We start from the raw sequence: 25722 nt of genomic DNA, 5'->3' as shown, positions 1-25722 counted from the left end.
ATAAAAAGTTTTGAGTATGCATAAGAAACAAACAACTCCTGTAAACTATGGATTAAACCATTTTTTTAAGTGAGGCGGTTTCACGTTTCATAAAAATAGGTTTTAATTTGCAGGGATAGGAAACTTTTGCCTACAGAGGTCTTACATGGCTAGAGAAGAATAGCATTTATTTACGGGTTGTGCAGAAACACAAACACAGCTGCATTTTAACGTGAACCTCTGGCTTTTCTTTTAACATTTCATCTCCCTTATTTTTATGATTCTGAACACAAAATGGATTTTAAATGTGTCAAAGGACAGAAACATGACCACTGCAGTATCTAGACCCTATTTTATTTGTAGTGCAAAAGAATTACTGACAGACTTGAGTTTTAACCAACAACAGCCAGTATATTTCCCACTGCCTAGATTCCCCATGTAGTACAGAAAAAATTAAAACATCTAGAACAAAATATACAAATCCCCCAAATGCTCTCTCACCCATCTTTAGAACCTGTTCATTTACAACAGAGCTTTCTAACGTAGCATAGGGTAGCAGCTCTTGAAATAGACATGACTCACATATCAGAAAGGGACAATGTTCAAGAGCAAAAGTATTACACCGAGCACAGTGGCAGTTACAGAGCTCATCATAAAGTGCTTCCTGTTACATTGATGTTTGTCAAACTAGGGCAGCAGCGGTGCCCGTTACGTTCAGGATGTTTGTACAGAGCATCATTCCTCCTTATGTAACAGTACAATTACACTTCGGAATGAGAAACGGACCTCAAACCAGAATTCCAGCAATAAAACCTGATCCAAAAAGCAGTCTTTGGTGCCTTTGAGATTGTCTTAAAACCTTAAAAACACATTAAAAACTCCAGTTCTAAAACAGAATCCCTACCCCAAAGCCTAAATCGGTTATTTATTGATTCTGAGAAACAGAAAATATTTGACCAGTGCTTTTGACTTGCTCATTAGAACAAAAAATGGTAGTGCTTGAAATGCCAAGAGGTGCCAACAGTATTTCTAGCAAGTCACAGACAAGCATTTTTCCCAGTAACATGTAAGAACGCAAGAGGAGCAGCTTGTAAACATGGTCACTAATCACAATAGTGTCATTCTGAGCTGCTGGTACAGTCAGTGCAGTTTTTGGGTCAGACCATCAATCTTAATTTTAATTTCCCCATTTGTCACCTTGATCTGAAAATCTGATCACCAGCAAAAATGTAGTGAGGATCTAAAATTTGATTTCCAACTCAATGTAGCTTGCAGGTAACATATTTAATTGTACCTATATGCTTGTCTTCATATAATGCCAAAAAAATGCTTCACTTCTGTAATAGTGTTCACTGCAAAATTAAAACAAGGCTTATTTTCATAATTCCTTCATAGCTGGTTTGAGATTAACTGTACATGATTGCAGTTACAATCTTGAAAATACAAGAAGACCGATGTGTAATACAAGAATTTAGTCCACAGTCAATGAAGACTTAAGCTTAAATTGATGTTGTGCATCACTGAAACTGTCCAGAGGCATTGTAGTTTGTAGAGATTATTTTTGTGATGGAAACATATAAAAAATATAATGTTAACTGGTATAATAATAATTTTCACAAAATTAAAGCTAAAAGGAAAGCAAAAGTAATAATTAAATGCAGCGACTAAACCATGATCAAAAGTTTTAAACCCAGGAAAAAAAAGCAGGGCACAGATTTGTTCTGCTGTTCCCCTTTAAGACCCTGTGTGCCCAATGTAGAAGACTGTTTCCTTCTCAACTGCAAAGCCACATTTGTACAACAAATTAAAAGAAACTGAGAAAAAGAGGCCACATTTTGCTTCTAGCAAATTAAAGAATTCTAGACTTTAAAATATATTTAAAACACTACACTAACTAAAAAGTCCATAAAATGGAGTGTTAAACAATATCAATTCTGAAATCTGACTTCAGTGTTTTGAGGCTGGAGACGGATACCGGATAAAGTACTGGATCAGATCAACAAGTATCATAATACTCCAAAGGAACAAAAAAATAAAAAACTATACTATGCAATTTGACTGACATGTTCAATCCCATCAACCCCTGCTTGAGAGAGAGCTTCATAGTTGCCAACATCACTCTAAGACCACCTGATTGTAAGGAGAGCTGGACCAGCTTCCTCTAAAACGAAACGGCATGGAGATCAATACAGAAAAATCACAAACTTCCGTCTCATTTCTTGTACAGTCTTTCATGTTGGGTCGAATGAGGAAAATTCTAACTTGGGCTGCAAAGCTTTCTCTATACACAATCGGTATTCTCGGCACCATTTTAGCAGCTCTGAAAATAAAAGTTACTCCAGGTCTTCCAGCAGGTCTTAAAGACTACAGTATGAAGAGTAGGAAAATGGAGAAGCTTCTATAAGTCAGTTATAGAGAAGGGGCTGTGCTCTTTTAAGCAGCTGAGCCAGTTAATTCAACACAGAAGGGCAACAGCCTAGCACACCCTCCCAGCTCCTTAGTCCAAACATATGTGCGTATCAGTCTGTAAACAGCACAGCTGTGTTGGTACAGTAGGAGAGCTCTGTACAAAAGGAGTCTGAATGGCGGGGAAGAGAGCGAAGCACACCAGCCCTCTTGTCCAGATGTGGCCAACCAGGAGACCAGGGATGCCCCACCTCTTATCTGGGTGAGCCCGGCTGCAGCCTTGGGGACAGTCCCCTCCTGGCATTGGTCGACTGCCTCTGCTGAGCCAGGAAGGACTGGGCCTGGGTGGAGCCGCCAGCTCTCTCCATTGTGACCTTCTGATGAAGGGCCATGCCCTACAGAAACAGCGAGCAAAAGGAAAAGCAACCATCATAGGAAAAATGCTGATAAATTGCCATCGGTGACAGCAGCAAATATCACACCTCCCACCCCCTCAGTCACAAACCGTGGTAAAATCAGGGTTTGGTTTTTCTCATTTTTAATTTTGTGAATTGAAAAGTGTCAGCAGATCAGCAGTTCCATCAGTCAGAACAGTTACAGGAAAAGTAAAAGGCTGATCAGAGCTCTTTGTCACTCCCTGCAATTAGACATCGATACTCATCTTGACAACTTTCTTTAAATTATATGCAAAACTTAAATCCCTGTACTGTTTTATAGCATCTCAGATTAAGATGGTCGGACTACATTAAAGCAAACAGACTAAATTGACAAGACTGGGTACAGTGTTTTGAAGCTCGCCCACATGCAGGGCCTGATGCAGAATGTTGCCTGCAGCTGCCAAACTCACCATGTTGTACCAGGCAGTGATGATGAGCTTCTCTTCCTGGTCGTGGCGAGACCTGGTCTTCTCAAAGTCATGCTGCAGGGATAGCAGATTTTACTGTTTGGACTCCAAAAGCAAAGGCAACTGCTCATTAAAAAAACTGGTCAATTGCCATGAAAGCCACAAACTGTCCTACTACTGGATTGTAAAACAATCCCACGCTGTCCCTCTGTAGGTTTGTGAAGTCAGTTGACTGCTATAAAGAGCAGCAGTTCAAGACAATGTCTAGTGTCAAGATAACAGAAAAAGAGAGGTAGTGGGAGCATTATTTTAGAAGTGGACAGTGAGTCCCCTTCCCACAAGCCTTGTGCTTGGGGACCCCATCTAAATGCGAGGAGTAATGTCAGCAGTGTCCAACACTAGACCTGCAGATCAATGCCACCTCCTGGCTCCCATTTACCCAAGCAGCTCTCACATGACTTGAATAAAACAACCACTGCCTCATAAGAATAACGTGATCTTCAGCAACTCTTCAGTCCCGAAGAGACCCACAGTCCTTGAGGTTTATCGTTATCCAACTATAAACCTCAAGGACTGTGGGTCTCTTCAGTACCTGAAGCAAAATATCACCCGGTGACACAGAAGAAAGATGCATTTGGATCCATGGGCATTTGTTGAACACCATTAGTCAAAAATAGAAGCACATGGTGACAAGCTCTCACCTCCAGATACTGGATCTTCCGATCCTTCTCGCTCAGCTGGTTCTTTAGTGCCTGGACCTCGTCGGACACACCCGGCTGCTGCTTGGGGCCGAGGGTTTTAATCACCTGTCAAGCACCAGAGTTGGGCCACAGGTCAGTCACAGAGCAAGAACGTAGAGAAAATGGACAGCTCAGGGCTCTGCTCCTTTTAGAACTGGACATTATACAAGGGTTCTGCCACAAAGTTTAACAGTGAAAAGGAGATGGAAGTCTTGATGTGGACATACCAAGTTACTAATGCAGGAAATAACACCTATGTATTCTTGATGCATTGCTTTAAATTTGCAGCGTCATATGTGATGCATGATTACAGTGCAGGATCCACAGAGACCAGACACATACAAAACAAGAAGCTCCACTACAGGCTGTCTAAATCACCAAGCTCAACCCGTCGCACTAAACTCAATGCCTGGAACTGGAATTGACTGCAGAAAAGGGCTCCTGATCTCATTCATACATGGCACAGTTTTCCACAACATGCAGGTGCCCTGTAACAATCAAAAGGTGGCACCATCCAATAGACCCAGTTAACTGTTTGCCAATCCTGCATGTGGCATTAGAATAGCTGTTTTTTCTAACCAGGGTATCTGCCTACTTGTGTCAAATTCTCTAGTTAAATCAGACTCTCAGCTCTAACCTTGAAGTACCAGTGTGTCTATGGAGCTTCTTCCTGAGCTGGGAAAGTCTTAGCGAACTTGCTGGCCCATGACAATGCTCTGCAAAGTCACAACCATGCACACCCTTCCCATCTGCCCTGTACAGTACCCCCTGCTGGTGACTGACCGTGCGTGCCTTAACCATGTATCTCTTGTAGCGATCCTCCATGGCCTTCATGTCCTCGTCTTTTTTCCGCAGGATCTCCTGAAGCTCGTCGATCTTTCTCGCCACTGAAACAGCAAGGAGGGGGGAGGAGTCTTGGTCATAGCATTCCAAACACAGGGTACTTGTATATAATAATTCCTTACACTCATATATTCTGGATACTGCACTCAAAGGGCTTTACAAGAACTCCCCTCCACTATGTAGACCCCCCCGCCAGTCCTCTCACCACACACCAGCTGTCAGTGGGGAGAACAGAGTGATGAAGCCAGTTCATAAACAGGGATTATTAGTAGGCCATGAATGACAATGTCAGGGGGAAATCTGTCCAGGACACAGACGTTTCTCTTTTCAAGAAACGCCCTGGGATTTTTAATGACCATGGAGAGTCAGGTCCTTGGTTTCATATCTAATCTGAAAGAACAGTGCCTTTTTTTTTTACAGTATTGTGTTCCCATTACTATACTGGGGCATTAGGACCCACACAGGGTGAGAGCTCCCTACTGGTCCCACTAACACCACTTCCAGCAGCAACCTTAGTTTTTCCTAGGAAAGTCTCCCAACCCGGTACTGACCAGGCTCACACCTGCTGAGCTACAGAGGGGCTGCTAGTTTTGAGTTGCAGGCCGGCCACCTCCTAAATTTCCCAGTACGATGGCACCCCCATTTCTACTTTCTAAAGCGAATTTTGTATTTTTCCATTTGAACTCGCTAAACCTGGACTCGCGAGCTATTGACAACATTGACACCTAGACTGCACTAGGAGAAGGAGGATAAGCAGACACTATCCCCTGACCTGCCCACCTAAAGTCAAAGCTGTTCATCACCTGACGTATCTTTCTAAAAACCACTGGATGACTAACCCCATCTCTGATCCTGGGAGGTTTGCATTAAAAATATGAAGACTGAAGGATGCACAATAACTTATTCCCACAAAAACTAGATTAGCTGGTGTTTCCCTGGGACTGGGAAGGACCATCTTATGCAAGGACTGTAAGACTATTACCTTCTTAACTCACTCAAAAGCCATTTAAAAACAGGAGAGAACTGGATTTTCTGCATGCTTCCCAACGATAACCTGCTGTAATGGAGCCTATCTAGCTGGTAAAAACCCCATGCAAGGACAGAGAAGCAGAACAGCGTCAAATGCAGCTGTCAGCTCCACTGCCAACACCGAGGCCTCAACTTCAGCTCACAAAATCAGCCCCATACTCGCTTCCCGAAATCAAGACCCTGAGGCTTTTCTGAAGCGTTATTTTTTCTCCCTCACTGGACACTTCCAAAACGAAACAAGAAGACGTGGTTTGAGGGTCTCCCCTGTGCTACGGTCTCAAAGGGGAAAGCATGAACGCACTGCCGCTGTCCACGCCGGGCTCCAGGTCATCAATGTACTCCTTCTTCTTCTGGAGGTCTGAGTGAGCTTCATGCAGCTTCTCCCTGGACAGGAAAGAAAAAAACTGCATTAACCAGCAGGCAATTAAAAAAAACAAAGAACTGCAAATAAGCCTGTGCTGACTTACTGCTTAGCGGCAAGGCCGTTCATGGGCAAAACGACCCGACTGAAATTGTTTTGCCCATATTTCTCAAACAGTAATGAGCTGCACGTACAGTTTTTTTAAACTGGGGTTAAGCAGAGAATACTTCCATGCATAGTAGCAGCTTCTAAGAGCCAATGACCAAAACACCTCCCATATACGCATTGCAGGGCTCAAGAACAAACTGCAATGTATGCGTTTACAGCTTACACAGCAGCACACTTAACTGGCTAGGCTCCACATGTCACAGGCGGTGACTGGCAACAAGAAATACTTGACCCTGCCAAACTGCTCCAAAGAGGATCGCTCTGATTTTCCCTAAGGGCAAGTTTTCCCCTGAGCCTAGAGGTATTTGCTACAACAAGCAGTGTGTGCGGTGGCATGGGAATGGCTTCATTGTCCTTGACATATCCTGGGAATGCTGGGGAGGTGTAACCAAGGTTCAAGCACTAAATCTTATCAACAATCCTTGCAGCACAAGCACCAGTTCCCTCCTGAAGTAAAATCTGCAATGACTGGTGTCAAAATAAGGAGAATAGAAATACAATTAAAGATACGCAGCTGGTATTCATTGGGTGGAAGAAGCATGGTGTGCATATGGGTGGGAAGGAGGGTAATCTAAAAAAAACACCACAAACAATTTTACTCACAGATGCTCCTCCAGTTTCTTCTTCAGCAAAGAGGACTAGAAATGAAAAAAAAGACGACCGATGAAGTTTTCTTTAAAAAAAACCCCCACTATAACTGCTAATGCACTCAGAACTCAAACTGGCATGCAGGGGTGGGCTGTACTTACGATAGCCTGTGTAGAGAACAGCAAGCAATCAGGGGGAGAAAGAAAACTCAGGTTAGTGATTCCACAGCAAGGCAGGGTGCGTGTTAACTTTCACACACCCTGCAAATCACAGCAAATCACAACAATCAGACGAGCAGGGTACGAGATGTGTTCCACACAAATAGTTCACTTTGATATGGCCTGAAAACACACAGGTCAATCAGGGCCTACAGCTCACCTCGCCACCCACATCTCCTCTGTTTCTGTAAATACGACCCAAGACAAGCAGTATATTTACAGGGCCTAAAAATATCCCGGCATGCCTACTGGCCCCTTCGTGTCTTTATGTTGCCTGATCTCCACTGGGTGTGACCAATATATTTCACAAGAGGGCTCGGGTTGATAAGGGTGATTTGAAGGAAAGTCCATGGTGGCCCTCGGCAACAAACAATTTCTAAGCAGGAATCGGTGAAGGTGACTGGCTAAGGGATGCAAGGATGTCAAGTAAAATTAAACTAAAGCAAGAAAAGGCAAGGTGAAGATGCTCATCTGAAGGAGTCAAGGTGCATCACATCATTAGCAGATAGAGGGCCAGCATATCACAGGCCTCATCAGTCAATCAAGGCCCTTTAAACAGGGCGAACCAACTCATTTAAGAAAGCACTTTTTTAAGGAAACAGATGGAGAGAAAAAGCACAAGATCCTGGGAGCCCCAGCAGTGCATACATACAGCAGTGCCCTTTGCAAGGAGACCCCCCACTTTCCCTTGGCAGAGAAACGGTGAGCAATCTCCGTCACGCACTCACATCCTCAGTCTTGCTTCCTTGCTCCTGCAGGGCTTTCTGCAGCTCCTCCACCTGGGACCGCAGCTCGGAGACCTGCTGCTGGCTGAGCCTGGCGGGGGTGGGGGATTGTGGGGGGAGACGGCATGGGATCAGAGAGAAACAGACACAGCCCCAACACACATTTCCCCTGCCTTCACAGCTGATGCCTCCTCACTGGTTCCAGCCTTCACAAGGGCTCAAGAGTTACTTTATTCCCCAAAACTGACTTGCAAGATCAAGTAGGAAGCACACAGCTGGGAGTTTTATGTATACAGCTGTTTTACTAATCCTCAAAGCACAGAGGCGTCATGTGGCACGTGCCATCGCCTCCTGTATAAAAGCTTAGATTTAGATCCTGAGCATAAAGTGTCCAAGCTTCCAAAGACCGTTGTGATTATGCAAGCTCCATTTCGTGTACATTATAGTCTCTGTGTAAATATAGTAGGCTTGGCACACTGTCATGGAATTGAAACTCCTGTTCCACATCACTTTTATCCATTTCAGGATTTGCAAGCTGCTGGCCCATGTGTTCAAAGCCAGGAAGAGCTGTTAGGATATTTCATGCTATTGATTGTTAGCTTCTTGTGGGTGCTTGGACACAGGACACACCTGGTGTGGTTCAGATAAGCATCATGGATATTTATTGGATTTTTGTTAGTGGAAGTGTAGTATTTCTTTTGCAAGAGCCTAGGGCTAAATTGAAAACACAGTTAAGAAACAGGAGGGCCAGCCAGGCCCACCAACAGATCCTGCCCCAGACTCGAGGAGGGACAGATGGACACACCTGTTCTCAGTCTCCAGTCTGTTCTGGCTGCGCTGGGCCTCCTCCAGCTGGCTCTCGGCCTCTCCCAGCTTCTGCCGGTAGCTCTCCTCCTGCGCACACAGCATCTTGTTCTCATTCTGCAGCCGGACAATCGTCTCTCTGGCAGTGGAGAGACGGCACACAGGACACAGAAACACCAATTTACATCCGCCAGCCTGAACACATTGATCCTGTATTAGAAACCCTACAGAAGCTACAAGGGTCTTGAAAATGTTATTGTTTAACACTTTGCAGTGCAGGTCCAAACTGGTTGCACAACACTATTTGTACCTTCACATGGAAGTCAGTGTACGGTACTTGGTATTCATATACCCATGCAAACGACAACATTGTGAACCCTATGAACACTATGGAACAATAGCATTTGATGCATGTGCAAATGGAACAAAGAGAACCACATTTGCATGGACATGGCAACACACACTAACTAGACGGTGTTCATGTGAACAAATCAATGTCCATAAAGACCAGCACATGTGGAAAGAGAAACCAGATGCACAAAGCTGTTTATTGTCAGCTGCCATCCTCCGGAGAAATGTTGCATTTGAAATGTGGTCTTGTATGCAAGCTGATCATATTACTTTGCTCCTCTTGGATTTTTCACAATAGTGCCTCTTGTACGGGTCTGCTGGCATCTTATGCTGCGCTGAATTGTGAATCACTCTACAGACACCATCAGGGTTTTTTTGCCTCGGAAGCTCCCGACCAGAAGGATGTGACGGCACCATTCTCAAGGACCCCAGTCATCCCAGTCACAAACTGTTTTCTCTCCTACTGTCCGGTAAACGGTATCGAGCTCGCAGAAAAGACATTTCATTGCCAGCAACTACTGCTGCACGCTGTATTGTTGTGTATTTGATAAATAAACTTTGATTGATTGACTGATGTATACAGAACAAGACAAGCTTGGTTCCCAATGGTAAAAAAATAAGGATCCTATATGGCCAAAGGGTCTTTTTGGTTTTTGTTGCAGCTTCATCTGTCAATCAACAAGGCTGATTGGCACAGGTGGAGGTTCTCACTCCTTGCCAGCCCCAAGAGGTCTCTTTCAGCTGAATGAAAAGACAGACACAAGACTTGGCCAGAAGACAGTGATTCGGTCTTGTTAATTAAACAATTTAGTAGCCGAGAGGAAAAGCCAAATAAAAAAATTAATTATCTTGGTATTCACAGTGGAAGATTAAAGAGAAAAAGAAAAACCTTTAAGTTCAGTTTTCATTAAGGAAAACAAACTAGAAAAATGCCTCAGGTAACTTCAATATTGAACAATCTCAGGGCACCTAAAATAGTTAAACAGGGCCTGACTATGTTGGCCCAAGAGATCTGGAAGAAACAAGGTCCGTCATTCAAGGATCATTAACAGCACTTTCAAGTGTCACATAAGAACACGCTGTAGACCTTCCAGACACCCAGGTTTCTCTGTGCATCTAGATTCCTTCCAAACAGGTAATGCTTTAGCTTTGTCAACAACAAATGGCGGTTTACAGGATTCACCTGAACTCTGTGGGCAAACTATGTGCCTGTAGGTTACCCAGTGTGCTGGAATCTTCATGGAGTGCGCCTGGAAGAGAAAACAAAAACATGCGAGATGCAGGTATGAACATACTTTAGTGACAACATAAACGGCAGCAATTTCCAACTCTAGTCCTAGGAAGCATTACATGGTCTAGATTTATAATCCAATTAGGTACTCACATACAAGGTAAATGATGATGCACACCTGTTTTATACAGAGCTCATGCGTACATAAAAATGTACTGGACTGCAGGCTCCCAAGTAGCTCAACCAGTAAAGGCAATTAACAGTGCACTCAGGTCTCACTGCAGTGATCTGAGCAGTTTGATCTAAAAGGAGACTGGATCATGGCTTCTAGCAGACTGTGGCTGAGATTACTGAACTAATATCCCACAACTGGCAGAGTGCCGTTCAGTCTCATTTTCTTCAAAGTGGGTACAGGAGTCCCTGCTGAAAAGCCCTACAAAACTATTGATAACCACAGGCAATGCCAAATTTCTGAAGATAGAAAAGCTCTGATGTGTTATTTGAATACCTCAGATATGATCTTAATCGGATTTACATCAACTTGAAGAGCCCCGACACACATTTGATCAAATGCATAAAATGCAGAGCGTAACAAGTAAAAGACTCCAGCTGACGTTTATATGAATGAAACACAGCAGGAGAAGTGTGGGACTCCACTATTTTTAGATGGTTCCCATTTTGAATATGGCAGGGCAGTGCACAATGTTTGTTACATGGTTAATGTATACCAGAATGTAGACGCAGAAGGCAAACTTTTAAAGTTATGACAAAGATGATTTCCCCGTGACTCAGCATGCCAGTGCTGCTGCCCCCATGCCCCGCCCACCTGTCCAGAGCTTACCTGCTTTGCTCAGGTACCTCTGCTGCAGGTGCATACAGCACAGCTCATCATAAGCCTCTCGCAAGGTGTCTCTCTCAGAGATCAGACGCTGCAACAACAGGAGACACTTCAATGAAGTAACGCCTGCGTCGCCTGTTTGGAGCTCAGGCAACAAGAAATAAAACTGCAGCTTTGAAAAACCTTCCACTACAACAAGCTGATCATGGGTTTTTTCTTAAATGCCAAAACAAAAAAAATTCCACAGTGGCACAAAATCAGCAACTTATGGAATCAGTAGTCAACAATAAGGCTGTTCTTCGGTTAGACAGTAGAGGTCAGTAATGATCCTTGAATGACTCCCACAGATCACAGTTCTATTACATAGCCTACCCACAAAGAGAACTCTACCTCAACAAAACACTTAGCACTAAACAGAGTATCTGGAGAGCTAAGCCCTGCATGACATGCTGGGCCTAATACCTCCACGAAACACAGAAGAGGCTGATGTTTTACGAGGCTCATTGGAAAAATGCAGTTTATACCTCAGCCTTTTCACAGTTACCACAGTAAATGCTTTTATATTTCAGTAGCACCAGCTTTACAACAAAAGGTCGCTGTGACACTGTAACTGGCACCAACCCACTTCACCATCTTAATTAATATCTGAAACCTGAAGGCCATTCGCCTACCTCCTTCTCCTGGAGCAGGGCCTCATACTTGACGTGGAGGGTCTTGTACTCGAACTGCCACTTCTCGGCCTTCACGGCCTCTGCCGAGTGCTTATCGCTGAGCTCGCGGACCTGCAGCAACAACACAGGCCTCTCAACGATACGCCTCTTCCCTCTGCATGCCCACACCCCCCCCCAAGGTCCCACAATACTGCCAGTACAACCACCAGCCCTCCCCCTTACAAACATCTCCGAGAACTAAACTGTCTCCCTAGTCCTCTGACACTGACACAAAGGTGGGGATCTAGTAAGAAAATACCCAGCTGTGGAATAGCTTCACTGGTCTATATTAACACTATACCCAAGTCTTGATTAAACAGTTCCTGTAAAACTCTATGACCAGGAATGAATATCACGGAACAGAGGAATGAAGATCAATGCAATATTCACTTAAGAACAGAGCTGGCCCCCCTGAACCCCCTCTCCTGGTGTTAGGCAAACAAATTGATGAGAACAGAAGAACTACCCAGTCAGGCTAAAGGTTCAGGTCAAATTCATGGGTGTGCACTTCGAGCAGACACCAGAGATATGACAAATCCTGCTGCTTTTAAATTCAGTCCTGATGTGAGCCAGGTCATAACCTTTACAGTGCACTTAAAGATTACCTGATATTTAGAAAACAGGAAGGGATTTGTCTGCTCACACATGCCTGAAATCTCAGATTACTCCAATGTTGGGACAATATTCTGAAACCAAGGTATTTGAGTTACATTTTCCTCTGTTTTCTGTTCTCTAATCAAAGAGCTCTGCCCGCCCTCCAGGACCGAGGCTCTTCCAGAACAGGGCTGTGGGACACTAGGCTCTGTGCGGACCTGTCTCTTGTAGCTGTCCAGCTGGCTGCGGACTGCGTTGGCCTTGCGCAGCTCCTCCTCCAGCTCGCAGGTCCGCGTCATGTAGACGGTGTTCCTCTCCTCCAGCAGCCGCACTTGCCTGCGCAGGTCGCCCAGGTCCTCCAGCTTCTTCTTGTAGGTCTCCACCATGGCTTCCAGCCGGCTCACCTTGTCCGAGGAGTGTCTGTGGGCAGCAGATCGGCAGATGGGCACAGCACCACAGCCAGCAGGGCCGGCTCAACCCCCTCTGACTGAGGCCACGGCAGCCAAGCATTTTAATCCAGCCCTGTTTTACTATTCTTCTGCATTAATCCAATGACTTGCCCAGCCAAAATAAACTCTTTAATTGGTCTCAATTGGTTATGAATAGGAGGCACAAACTAGCTATCTAAACCTGGTTCTTGCAATGCTAGAGCCCTGGGCTTTCCAATGCTTTATTTGTTTTTAAGCATCTAAAATATTTCTGATTTCCAGATGCTAATGAAATCACAATGTAAAGCGACACTGTGGGCTAAGCATTTAGGGCAGTGCAGTGGCTCTGTGGCTAAGGTTCTGCGCCTGCGGCTGGAAGGTTGCCGGTTTGTATCCCGCGGCCGGCAGAGGAATCCTACTCTGTTCAGCCCCTGAGCAAGGCCCTTAACCCCAACTGCTCCAGGGGCGCCGTATAAATGGCTGACTCTGTGCTCTGACCCCAAGCATGTGAAAAGAAATTCCTAATACAAGACATTGTATATGGCCAATAAAGTGATCTTATCTGTAAGATTTTAAAAAAAATCTAAGTCTTGCATCTAGATGAATAAATAAGACCTGTGCCTTCAAGCCAAATGCTTGGTAGTTGATACACCACTGCTGTTTGGAGACAGAAATCACCACACCTATTGATTTTTGCGGTTTTGTACACACGGATATAATCAAAGAACAGAACAAACAAAAACCTTTGTCCTTTAAAAGCATTAGCCAGTGACAGCAGGGGGCAGCTGGGAGGGACAGCAGTTTGGTGTGACTCACCGCAGGACATCCATCTCGTCCTTAAGGGACTGAGCCTCCTCAGCTAGGCTGGCCAGCTCCTCATTCCGATGCTGCTGCTCCAGCACCTCTTTCTCTAGTATCTCCGCACGGATCCGCAGATCATCTTTGGCATTCTCCAGCCTGTGTCATGCAGAATGTGCAAGAGGAAATACACTGATGAACATCCCTTGCAGACAGGTTCTAAGCCCAAGCCTGCCCACCTAAACATGGCAAGAGTTTGTCATGTTTAAAGCCCTAGCACCAACAATGTACTGGTATTAGCACTGCTTGGTGGACTTGCCTGCATTTGACTGGTGTCCCAGCCAGGGGGCACCCTATACTATCAGTTCAGTTAACAGAGAGACGCTCCAGCTACTAAGGCTTAACAAGAACTTAACCTAATGTTCAATTTAAAGCAAAACTTGATAATTTTTTTCATATTAAAGGAGATCTAGAGCTAATCTGGCACCAGAGGAGATGTGGGCTGTAAACACGGACTGGCGTTGCTCCCTACCTGTAGTTCTCCTCCTGCAGCTGCTCCATCTGGCTCTGCAGCAGCAGCAGCTTTTTGCCGGTGATCCCAGCAGAGACGTCCAGAGGGTCAGAGCGGCTCAGTCTTTCCTTCAACAACCTTGTCTCGGCCAGCAGGGCGTTCTTCTCCTCCATGATCGCAGACACCTGAGCCGGACACAGAGGAATCCAAAATCAGGAGACCAGTACCTGTATATTTATACTATTAAAAATGTAAAAAATTATACAGGTCCTGCGTTAGCTATGCCGTGCTGATAAGCAAAAGCTGCCTGCAGCTAGCAACCTTGATTTGATACATAAAAAGTACAATTAGAAGCCTGTTTAGATGGATAAGCATTCTACCACTGTATACCAAAATTGAATCAATATTCCCACGATTCAGTCAGTGCTTACTGTTAAAAACACCACAACCTCAAAAACACAAATACACTCCTGTGCATGTATATTACAATGCCGTTCTCTTTGTTTATAATAAAACTGACCTCCCTTTTTGTATGATATTTATTCTGACATTTTAAACTAATTTGGAACCACATGGTTTTTCCTCCCACCTCCTACAATCATGCTGATGAGGTTAACTGGGGTCAACATGGAATCTGTCCATGTTGCGATGGACTGGTATACTGTTAGGGGAGCAGTCCTGCTTGGCTCCAGGACAGGCCCAAGGTCTGAAGACAAGGCCCGACTTGTAACATTTTTCTCTTTGTAGAAAATCAGCATTGCTCTCACTGAAACATACACAGCCCCTGCCATATTGATCAAGAGCAGCCCCAGAAATGCTAACACTCACAGGGTAAATCTTAGGCCTTGGCATGACCATCTCCATCAGGCCCTGTCTGGCACAGAAGGCCAAGTAAGCAGACGGCCTGTGTGCCTGGCCCGTGTGCACTTTGTGTTGGAGCTACATTACCCAAAACCAGACCAAACCAAGGGAACAGCGCCTGCGTGCCTAAGTCTTCTCAGTTTCACAGGTTGGTTGTGCTTCACGGACGAGGCCACTGTGCTGGTTTGGCCTCCTGGAGCCGCTGGGAAGTTACACCGCAGTACAGCAGCAGACGAGCTTTAGTCCACATTCCAGATGCAGATGCACATTAACAGTCAGACATGCAAGGAGCTGGGTGACCCCAGGGAAGTGTCCACGTGGTTACTTCTGGACTGATCTTCAGCCAGCTGAAGTAGACCAGTAGCTGACAGGTTAATTCAAAGCGAGTTGCAGACCTAGGGGGTGTGGACCAGCTGCTGCGACAGAACCACTTATACCGCACCCTGGGTTTGTCTCACTCAAAGGGCCACGCATAAGGGGTCTGTGCAGTGCCAGAGCGGGAACCAGCCATCTGCACGTGAAAAGGCCATTTCCTTAACCACCTGCACCGGACACAGGAGCACGGCTTTAACGGATTTCGAATCCATTTTGACGTTCGTAGTGCTGGTGCAATTAGTCCACTCGCTGGCCGGAATATTAGCAACACCCAGTAAATAACGAACGAAACTGGGCCTCTTCCAGCTGCAGCAGGCGCAGAGCTGGAACTGGATGCATATTCCACAAAGCTCCAAGACATCTGGCCTTCAGATGACATTGGTATTCATTGCTATGGAAAGCGGATGAACGCACTGCGTTTCACTGAGGTAGTCTGCGCATCTCCGTGGGGGAGAGTGTGTCATTTTGGCTATTGAGTGCACACAGCTGTGAATAAAAAAAAAAAACTACATGCCTATACCATATGGCTTCACAGTATACAGGTAAAGGTAATGTCACACCTGTATGCACAATAAAAATGGCAAAATTATTCTGCTTCCAGTAGTACCCTTCCAGCTCCTAAATTCATATTGCAGTGGTTTATAAAATATTAATTCTGACCATCAAAAATACTTCAAATATCATTCCTAACACATCAGCCCTCATGGTTTCTGCAGGTGACCACTTGCTCTGATATACAGTGCCCGATTCCTTGCTTTTCTACAGTCTCCAGAGGGCCCAAGACCGTAACCGAAATTATAGGAGAGCTCGTGCATTGTACAAGACCTCCCTTCAGAGGCACATTATTCAAATATTCACACATTACCCAAAAGCAAGGCTTTTAATAAGTACAATAAGTTCATCTGAACCCTGAACCATGCACCTATCGGCACAGCCGATGTGTTGGTAATGAATGATATTTAAAGTCTCCTGAAAACATGCTTGCAGGCCTATGACAGCTCTGAGCGAGATAAGGACAGAGAAAGGAAGAGTGAGGGGTGAGTCACGTGCGTGCGTCAGCGCTCGTTGTTGGTTAGACAAGCCAGAATTTCTTCAGCCAACACACTTACCTCACTGCCATTAACACTGCCTGACTGCGAACTTCGACCCTTACAAAGTACATCTTTATGGGACAAACAGCGCTCTTTAGAATCACACAAAACATAAAATAGCAGATCTCATTCCTAAGTCATATCTTTAGTCTTCAAAGCACAAAAAGCTTGCACTCCTTCTAAAGAAGAGTTTAATTTGCTGTTATGTAACATGACATCTGTACAATGGTTTAACTATAGGTTCTAAGTTGTGTAACAGAGAAATTCAAAATCATCTTCCAGATGTGGTCCATGATGGTTGAAGTGAGTTCCCTCCTCTATGTATAAGTGTATTGGCATCCCCTGGTACGAAATGTGCTAAATAATTGCAAGCAATTAATTTCTTTAAAATGACCTACAAAGTTTCTGCTATTTTGGAGGAAATAATCAGTGTTGCAAAGCCAAATTGTACACCGGCATAGCTTTGGGTTTACAAAGGCTTCCACGTTAGTGTTTATATGACACTAATGTCGTAGAATATCACACTATATGACCATGTCTCGTGAAAGTGAATGTAGTGAACCAACGAAGCAGCACCAGTTAATAAGTCTATTAGTTAATACAGTTGTAGATAAAGGGTTTATATAATGAGAATTAACAAAAACCTTTAAGAATTAAAGAAATAATTTAGCAGCCAATTGCTCTAAAAAGGGGGAAGCCTGGTTTGGGTATCACACTCCACATGCCTGCGTGACCCATGCACTCTGACCCCTCCCATGACCCCAAGCTGGTCCTACCTGCTGCTCCAGTTCCCGACATCGCTGGGTTAGATCCTCCTTCTCCTCCATGTCCTCACTGAGAAAATAATACTTCCGGGACTGACATGGGAAAACACGGACACGTCAGACAGGAAGGAGGAGAATGTAAGTAATTGTCACTGGAAGAATGCTTAGCATCACAACAGAATATTAAAATCCCATCAGGCAGCTAACAGCTGTCTGATGCTCAAATATTGATGCATGCGTTTGTATCAAGAACTGATGTACAGAACTACTGTAGTGCCTTACGTACTGGGATATCTGTTAATACACAAGATGGACTTTACTATGCTCAGAAAAGCTGTATGTGATTCAAGTGCCACTTAAAACTACCGTCTTAGTGTATAACTTCCATCCTGCATAAATTACACTGGCTCACTGTCAGATTTAGCATAGCAACACTGCTCACATATAAAGCACTGCTGGGCTAGAGCTACATTTCATTGTTGTGTTGTTACATTTCATTTTGTCCCCCCAATACATCTCATTTTTACATTTTCTTAGGCCTGGGTATGTGTGCAAAGGCCTCACTCTTATAACATCATTGCCGTCTGCAGTTTTGCAACTGTGTTTGCTATCCTGATCCTAACCTGATGAGGTCTATGCAAACTCATGCCGTTCTAGAAGAAGGGGTTTGTAGAAGAGCCAGAACATGGAGCAACACACACCTGATAGTCAAAGTCTCCATATGTTTCAGGGCTTCCAGTGTCCACTGTGTCCTTGGTCAACAGCTACGTAATGACAGCAAGAACAAACAGAGGCATTAAAACAAAGCTTTGGTCGTGTACACAGCCTTCCCATAGTCCCTCCCTCCTACACCCTCGTGTCAAATGTCTTTTCCCAGACGTTACATTTTTACTCCCTCTTGGATTCCTTCTTCAAGGCCTTACAAGTGAAGTCATCAGTTTTCCAGGCTTTTCTTAACGTCTGCAGCTGCGTGTTCGAGGTGGGTAAAATTTAAGTCTTAAGTTTATGTTTAAACTGGATTTGATTTTTTCCCCGATTGTTTTACACATCCAATCATCTGTGATTACCACCATCACAGATTTCAACTCTACTCTTATCTCAAGAGGAATACTGCCGAACTGCATAAGAAAGTATGGGCTGTTGGTTCTTTGGCTAGATGTTGGTATTTTTTATTTATTTTGTGTTTTAAATACCTAAAACCAGATTTCCAAAACTCTTTCAAGGTTAATTTCTTTCTGAGGCTTTCTGAACACATTAAACTGTATATCACTTTATTTTTCTAGTTTAACATAAAATGAATCCCTATTGGGAGCAAAAAAATATATAAATCTTTACAAAAAGCCCTTATTTGGAGAAATATAACTTGACCTCCTCCCATCTTTGAAATGAGGATTGCAATTCTGGGAATGGAAAAGAACAGGAAATAATACAGATAGGAAAAACCGCACACACAGATCTCACCTCCTGGATTGCCGTCATCACCACATGCTGCACAGACTCCTCCAAGGTCATGATTTGCTGGATATGTTCTGCAACAGAGACAGACACTCAAGGGCTGACAGCTGGGGCGCTCCTCATGAGCGAACAAGATGGTCTTGTGCACAGATGAGTGCACCAGAGAAATCTTGCAACTGCCACGTGAGCACCAATCCAACCACTTTCATTCCCCGAAACCTGCAGGTGCCCCTCTGCTGTGGGGTCCCGCTGGGCAGTGCCATGTTGCCCCCCCTCACTCCCGGCTCACCTTGCTTCTTCTCGCAGCTGACCGCACAGCCCAGCACCAGCTGCACCAGTTTGCCCAGTTCCGTCACGTCACTCATCTCGCCAATGCGGTTCACGTCAGGCAGGTGGTCGTCTGACACCTGGTGACCCAGCACCTGCTCACACCAGGCGCAGGAGACAAGGGGGGAAACCAATCAGGATACGCACCTACATCCATTAGTCTTCTGACCTCTTTATACAATACAGGGTCGCGGGGGACCCAGAGCCTATCCCAGGAGGCAACAGGCGCAAGGCCTGGGTACACCCTGGACAGAAGACCAGTCCATCACAACACACACACACACACACACACACAACCAGTTGTGTGGGCCAATTTTCCAAGAAGTCAATTAATATACCAATTTGTCTTTGGACAGTGGGAGGAAAGCAGAGCACCCAGAGGAAACCCACACAAAAATGGAGACAACATACAAACTGCACACAGCTAGAAACCCAGGTCTGGAATTGAACCCAGGGACCCAGCACCGTGAGGCAGCAATACTAACCACTGCATCACCATGCTACCCTACGCACATACTGTAAACATACAGAAACCGCTTTAAATCTAAAGTCAAACTTTTTTTTTTAATCTCAGGACACCCAAATAAGCCCTAAGAGATAGTTTCCTTTCTGCAATAATGATCAATTTTATTTTTTCAAAAGTCAAAAGCAGAAAGTGAAGGGAGGAGCGATTGGAAAAAAAAACAGAACCGGTAAGCAGTTCTTTACACAGAGTTGTGGAAGTGTGGAACATTGTTGAAGACGATTCGTGGATCGCATCACGAAATAGCAAGATGAAGTCCTAACAAATGAGGAAGATGGACTCGAATGGCCTCTTCATTTGGAACCTTTGGAACCCAATAGGCACATATTTTGTAGTGCCAAACCCAGGTTTGGAATATACATAGTACTAAGGTAAACTCCACTTACTATACAAAGGCCTGGATAAAATCTTTCAACTCATCCACCAGTTTCTGCACACAGTACTTAATGGCAGATTTCCTTCAGGAAGACAGAAGAAACTGCCATCAAGTTCCAGGTTTTCACTCTGTAATAAGGCTGCGGATGGAGGCTCAGATACAATACAGACCAAAACTGTTAAATTAAATGAATTACATTCATGGCAAGAAAGCACATATTGAGGTGCTGTTCTTAGAAAGAACTCTATGGACACCCAACACAGTACTCACGTCATGGTAATACTCCAGCATGCTCTGAAGAATTTTCTTCAGGTTGCTCACCTGTTGAAACAGAAGTAGTCAGTATCAAAGCTCACAGGCTGGACAAACAAAAGCAACACATAAGCCTCCCTCCATAGATGGCATTCGCCACAAACAGGTGCTGAAACTGGAAAACAGCAAGGCCAGACAATGCTCTGTGAGAGAAACTGTCCAAGGAAGAAAAGTACAAATAAGTGAGGGAAGCATAGCTCTTGAGATAAAGAGGACATCCGTTTCCAAAAACTTTTCCCTCAAATCCCACCGAGATCACCATTGCCATTTTAATGACTCGCACCCACACAAAGACACAAAAAACTCCTTGGAAAGAATAGCTGAAACTTCCTGTTTTTCTTTTCTTGTGGATCAAAATGCCATACTAAGATGAACTCCCTCCTCCCCTCCTCCAAATATACTATTTCCTAGCATCTAAACACCAATGTTCTTTATGAGTATCTACTTCAGGGCCTGCATCTGCAAGCCACCAGATACAGAGGTGTTTGTGCCTGCACGGTTTTGTGCTTTGCTGCTCCTTATAACACATATACCCTGCACATCAAGGCTGTTCCATTTAACAAAGTAGGGATCTTACAGCAGTCTGCAGCCCATAGTCGTCAGAGGGGCTGACGAGTTACTCATACTTCCAAGAAATCACACCATCACACACCTGTTAGTCAGTTATTTATCCAGCAGCACCTCGCAGAAGGTGACTTAGAAGAGAATGCACTACCTTCATGACCAAAAAGCTGATTACTTAAGAATAGCAATTCCTAGGAAGTGAATGAACCCTCCATGTTTGACATTCAAAATCGTTCCAATGTCACCCGCCGAAGATTGTAAGGCGAGGAAACCTAAACGCAACTGAAAACATTTTGTTACGCACGTAACGCAGTCATGTCAGTCACTTCAGAATTCCTCGTTCAGTTGACACTAACTGAATTTTCCTCCGAACAACGCAGTGATCCTGGGGTTTGAACCAGTGAACCTCCTGATAAGAAACCCCTTTACCTTTAACCCCAGGACTTCCTTGCTGCTTTCTACAAAGACCAAGATCTCTGCCCCTTCCATACCTTCAACCTCCAGTTGGTGTTGCTTTCCTCTTTGATTCGACACAGCCACGCCTCATTGAACCAGGAAGAGTCTCTGAAAAGCACAGAGGAACGGGGGGGGATTACAGCACAGCCACCACCTTTGGTCTGCAGCAGAGCTGGGAAACCCAGGTATCAAGAAGAAAGTCAGGTTAACTACGGAGAAGTGCATTTAAAACCGAGAACAAAACAGAAGGAAATTCTTTACAAAATTTCCATGGTATTTTGGGGCCTTATGGACCTGATCTCATGATAACTTATTGACTTTACTCATCTAACTGGCCACAAACATGAAGTACTTTACACAAAGGGCTGTGGGAGTGTGAAACAAGCTGGCCAGCCAAGTTGCTGAAGTAGATCCCTTGACTTCCTTTAAGGATGGATGAGATTCTTGGATCAATAAGTTACATCAAATAGGCCAGATGGACCAAATGGCCTCGTCTTGTTTGTAACCTTACCTTTCTTGAAAAAAATAGGCTATTGGCTTCAACATCATTGCTGTTCCACACTCCCACATCCCTCCCACCTTTGGCTTTCCACTTGTGCCTTCTGGTTCATGAGTCACCATTCATTCCAAAACTCATGAAGTTTTGCTAATTTGTTTAGATTAAGAGATGTTATATGGGTTACATTAGGCTACTGCATCCAAACATTTGAAAGATAAACTCGGGCTTTAGCAGGGACTCACAGATACAATGTTACAAATGACACGCTCACATAACCAACACACACAGGAAGCCGAAATCACACCACTAACTTTGACTAAACCCACAACCCCGATTAACAAAGCTACTGATAAGGCTGCTTAAATATTAATAAATGTCTGACTCTGTGTGGCATTCCGGAGTTTCGTTTTTTTATAACTGAGGGAACCTATCTATTTATTAAATATTAAGATTCAACCACAACTCTGGATGATTTTCAAATGACATGTAGATGAATTTACTGCACTTTTCACTTAATGGGGAGTGTGAAAACTATTTGTTTTTCTTTTTACACAGTACTTGTAAAAGTGCATAAAAACTGGGAGGGTGTAAATAAGAAAGTGAAGAAAACAATACATGAAGTTTACTTTGTACTCTTTGTTATGAACTCCAAACCCCTGGTTTATCCTGGTTGTTCTGGTTTAATTAATTACTCTTTCAGAACGAATACACATCTTTAAGAAGCTAATTTAACCACCACTTGATTAAGTTAAGTATCTGAGACCTAACTTGGCAAATAAAGCCAAAAACACTGGAGCTATTTCACAGGCCCAGGATTTACTACCCCCGCCAACCAATCCACCTGTTCACGACCTTTGACCCCCCCACCCTCATTTACATGACCTTACATTCTGTGCAGCACATGTGCAATGGCAACTCCATTGGTCAGGTCCTGTTTGCTGGTGCAGCAGGGCACTTGAAATATCTGCAGCTGCGGGAGGGAAAAAAAAGGAAAGAGACAGAAAATGGTTATTGGTCCAAAAAAAGGAGTTTTGATTGTGATTGCACAACCTGGGACCCTTCATATGCAACACATTTCACATTTGTACGGAGCTTCAATTTAAAATATTACTGAGCCTTGAAAGTTATACCAAAGTTATGACTGAACCCTTCTAAAACACAATCCACCCAAAAGATCCTTGCAATCCCACACTATCCAAGATATGATAGCTCCAACAGTACTTCACACAGGTGTTGCTTGACTGCAAAACTACTCCCTTATTACATATATGATTCTGAAGATTAACACCCACTTCCAATTAGACCCCTAAGGCATGAAATCTGAAGTCAGCAAAACTTATGTTTATTTCCAAACATGACTACAGATTAGAAGATTTGGAATCCTTGTTTGGACTTGTTTTTAAATACCATATCAAAAACCTCCAATGCATCTGCCAGTATAATTTAGTTACAGACCCCTCAATTACAAATACCAAAGTCAGCTTTTCGATTTTGCAAAGGCTGGAGGAGTTCAGGTTTTGATTTCATCCAGGCCAAACAGCTATCGCTTCCATCTGCTTTTTGAACCAATGTATTATTTCAGATGGATTTTTTTTTTTTGCCTGGTGTTTTTGTCCGTCTTGTGCCTTCATTTTCTGTAGATAACCCAGCTTTCAACAAAGCAAAAACATCCTGTGAATATAACGCTTTTAATTAAAGGCTGAACCTGTATTCCGTGTTTTGTAACGACGCAAGAACGCATTTGCCTGTTCTTGTAATGGACTTCAACAACTAAAACTCGGATAGCTATTGCGCAGTGAACTGGATCAAAAAACTCGGCTGAATAAACTTCGCACGCAAGCTTAAATGAAGGCCTACGGTTTTTTATTTTAATTTGATTTGCCTTGATATGATTGGACTGTGACAGTTACAAAAGCTCGTTCTAGCCCAAAATGAAAAATATATTCTGGGAGGCATTACAAACACAAAACAAATGGCTAAAATGCACATTTGTTGCTCTTGTTAATAGGCACATGTACAGTATAGCTTTATATACATTTGCCTGACCTCGATATACATTTATGCCTTCAAAATCCCCACTAGAAGTGAAAAGTGTTGTAAATCTAGTGACCATTTAAAAAAAAAAGGTTAAACTGTAACGAATACCATAGCCACTGTGGTATAGGAAAAAAAACATGAATTATTTATCTCTTATTTTACTCATGGTTTTCTTGGCATTCGCTTGAGAATATTACAGAATTGTAGAATTTTCTACACGCACGGTTTTCCCGTCTTCATGATCTGCAGTCGGTTCAAATTAAATATCAAATTTCCTCGGAGGGCATTTACCACCTGTTTCTCTCACACGAATTGCTTCACACAAGCCAGTCATGCACGGATAGGGTCAGGTTTCTCCCCTGATTGTCTTTATCCATCCTAGCGTCCAACGCCGGGAGAAAAATCAAAGAAAAAGGTAATGTCTTACCCAGTTTAACAACGAGTCACACAGCTCAGCTTTATCCAAACTCATGGTGGTTTCAACGTGGGAAATATATGTACTGCTCCTCAATTTGGAGTTTGTTATTGTTGATGTCTTGGTCTACAGCCCGAACTTCGACCAGGAATGGCCGCCCCCCCCTCTCTCTCTTGCAGAATTTTCCTCTCGCCTTTTCTCTATTACTCGCCAAATAAACCCTGTGGGCCTCACCCTGCTCGGCTTCCGTACATGGGACGGAATCCATAGCAACGGATTAGTGAGGGGTGACCGATGAGTGCCTGTTTAAAAATGACGTTTTTTTTTCAAAAGAACGGATTTATAGCCATCATAAAAGTTTGTTTTACTAATTATGTTGTTATACAAATATCCATGAAAATAAATGGTCAGCGTCTTCTCCAAATATTAATCCGCTTAAAATATAAATGGAATTGTATGTTAAAACTATTCAAAACGTCAAAAAGCAGAAAGCAAAACGAACCTGTAACATTTTAAGTTGTGTTCTTTTGTTTCTGTCAAGTATTTAAGTACCAGTAACTATTCTTATAATGTATGTATACATTATGTATACCTACAAGTACGTAACTGCGTCAGCATGCGTAGGCTGCGAAGGAACAGGTTTATTCCACGTGGAGCCTTCAGATGTGAAGGAGGTTTCACAGCCTAAATGTTGTGCCTCTTTTCTTTTCCTTTCAGCATGGAATAAAATTTTACCTGTTCCAACGTACACATTTTTACAATTTTAATTATTGTTATATGTTTTCTGTTAATGATTATAAACGAATGTATTAAAAAAACATTAAGCGTCTGTTAAGTTGTAGCCCTTATGCAAGGTGACTTACATGAAAGACATCAAAATTTGTGCAACGGACTTGGGCGTATAGATGAGATGTGTAATTATTCTAATTAGTTGTACAGAAGCGCTGTGTGTCAATAAAAAAATGTCCCCTATGGGACAATAATGTTTATCTTATAGTACAATTTCTACTCCACCCAAAGTAACATACACTGCGACAAGAAGCAATAAAATAAAGGATAGGTTTACAGCATAATCTATTGAAATTCAAAAATACAGTTCAAAAAAGGGTACAGAATAAGTAACAAAGTGAACAATAAGGTATTATAATAAAAGCCAAATAAAACAACATTAACATTAATGGCTTAAACTTGTAGCTGGTATTAAGTCATTCAGTGCTAATGATGACTGGCAGATAGAGGGGCAGACAATGTCTGGGAATAACAGGTGCAGGAGAAGTGTGAGAAGACACAAGAGGTAGTCAGGGGTGAAGCAAGCCTGATGTGTGCAGCTAGCTTGTTCCATCATGGAAGAGCAAAAACAAAAAAAGACATTAATGCATGGAAGAGTGAAGCAGCAATGTTCTAAGTGGTTAGTAAGTGGATAAGTAGAATGGATAAGATAGATGACAAGATGAGACAAGGGATTGAAAGTAAGACTGATGAATGATGATGAGTGCATGTA

General features: G+C 43.5%; 1 protein-coding gene across 1 annotated transcript; it reads right to left on the bottom strand.

Annotated features, from left to right (window-relative positions):
* Nucleotides 1-316: 316 nt before the first annotated feature.
* Nucleotides 317-24411, bottom strand: hook2 (hook microtubule-tethering protein 2). The gene is made up of 22 exons (XM_088932912.1): nt 24234-24411; nt 22657-22739; nt 21306-21378; nt 20209-20259; nt 19002-19134; nt 18719-18786; nt 17959-18021; nt 17270-17350; nt 14188-14351; nt 13674-13814; nt 12648-12849; nt 11797-11907; nt 11129-11216; nt 10240-10306; nt 8707-8844; nt 7905-7992; nt 6974-7008; nt 6143-6225; nt 4753-4856; nt 3931-4035; nt 3233-3304; nt 317-2780 (listed from the first exon to the last, which is right to left on the bottom strand). Exons 1-22 carry the CDS (start codon nt 24276-24278, stop codon nt 2640-2642), a joined length of 2136 nt encoding a protein of 711 aa, XP_088789038.1. The 5' UTR covers nt 24279-24411; the 3' UTR covers nt 317-2639.
* Nucleotides 24412-25722: the final 1311 nt, after the last annotated feature.

The sequence above is a fragment of the Atractosteus spatula genome, chromosome 14 (genome assembly GCF_055471065.1).
Source record: "Atractosteus spatula isolate fAtrSpa1 chromosome 14, fAtrSpa1.hap1, whole genome shotgun sequence".
Taxonomy (NCBI): domain Eukaryota; kingdom Metazoa; phylum Chordata; class Actinopteri; order Semionotiformes; family Lepisosteidae; genus Atractosteus; species Atractosteus spatula.
Note: the sequence above shows the minus strand (reverse complement) of the source record. Positions and strands in the feature narration are given on the sequence as shown.

What these genes read in the sequence shown, in the direction of transcription:
- hook2 (XM_088932912.1), bottom strand. Translation starts at nt 24,278, where the DNA reads ATGAGTTTGGATAAAGCTGAGCTGTGTGACTCGTTGTTAAACTGG. An exon ending in AAGGAAGCAAGACTGAGGAT is followed by an intron (nt 7,009 to 7,904) that starts GTGAGTGCGTGA and finishes TTTCATTTCTAG; the next exon opens with TCCTCTTTGCTGAAGAAGAA. An exon ending in ACATGGTTAAGGCACGCACG is followed by an intron (nt 4,036 to 4,752) that starts GTCAGTCACCAG and finishes GGTGCTTGACAG; the next exon opens with GTGATTAAAACCCTCGGCCC.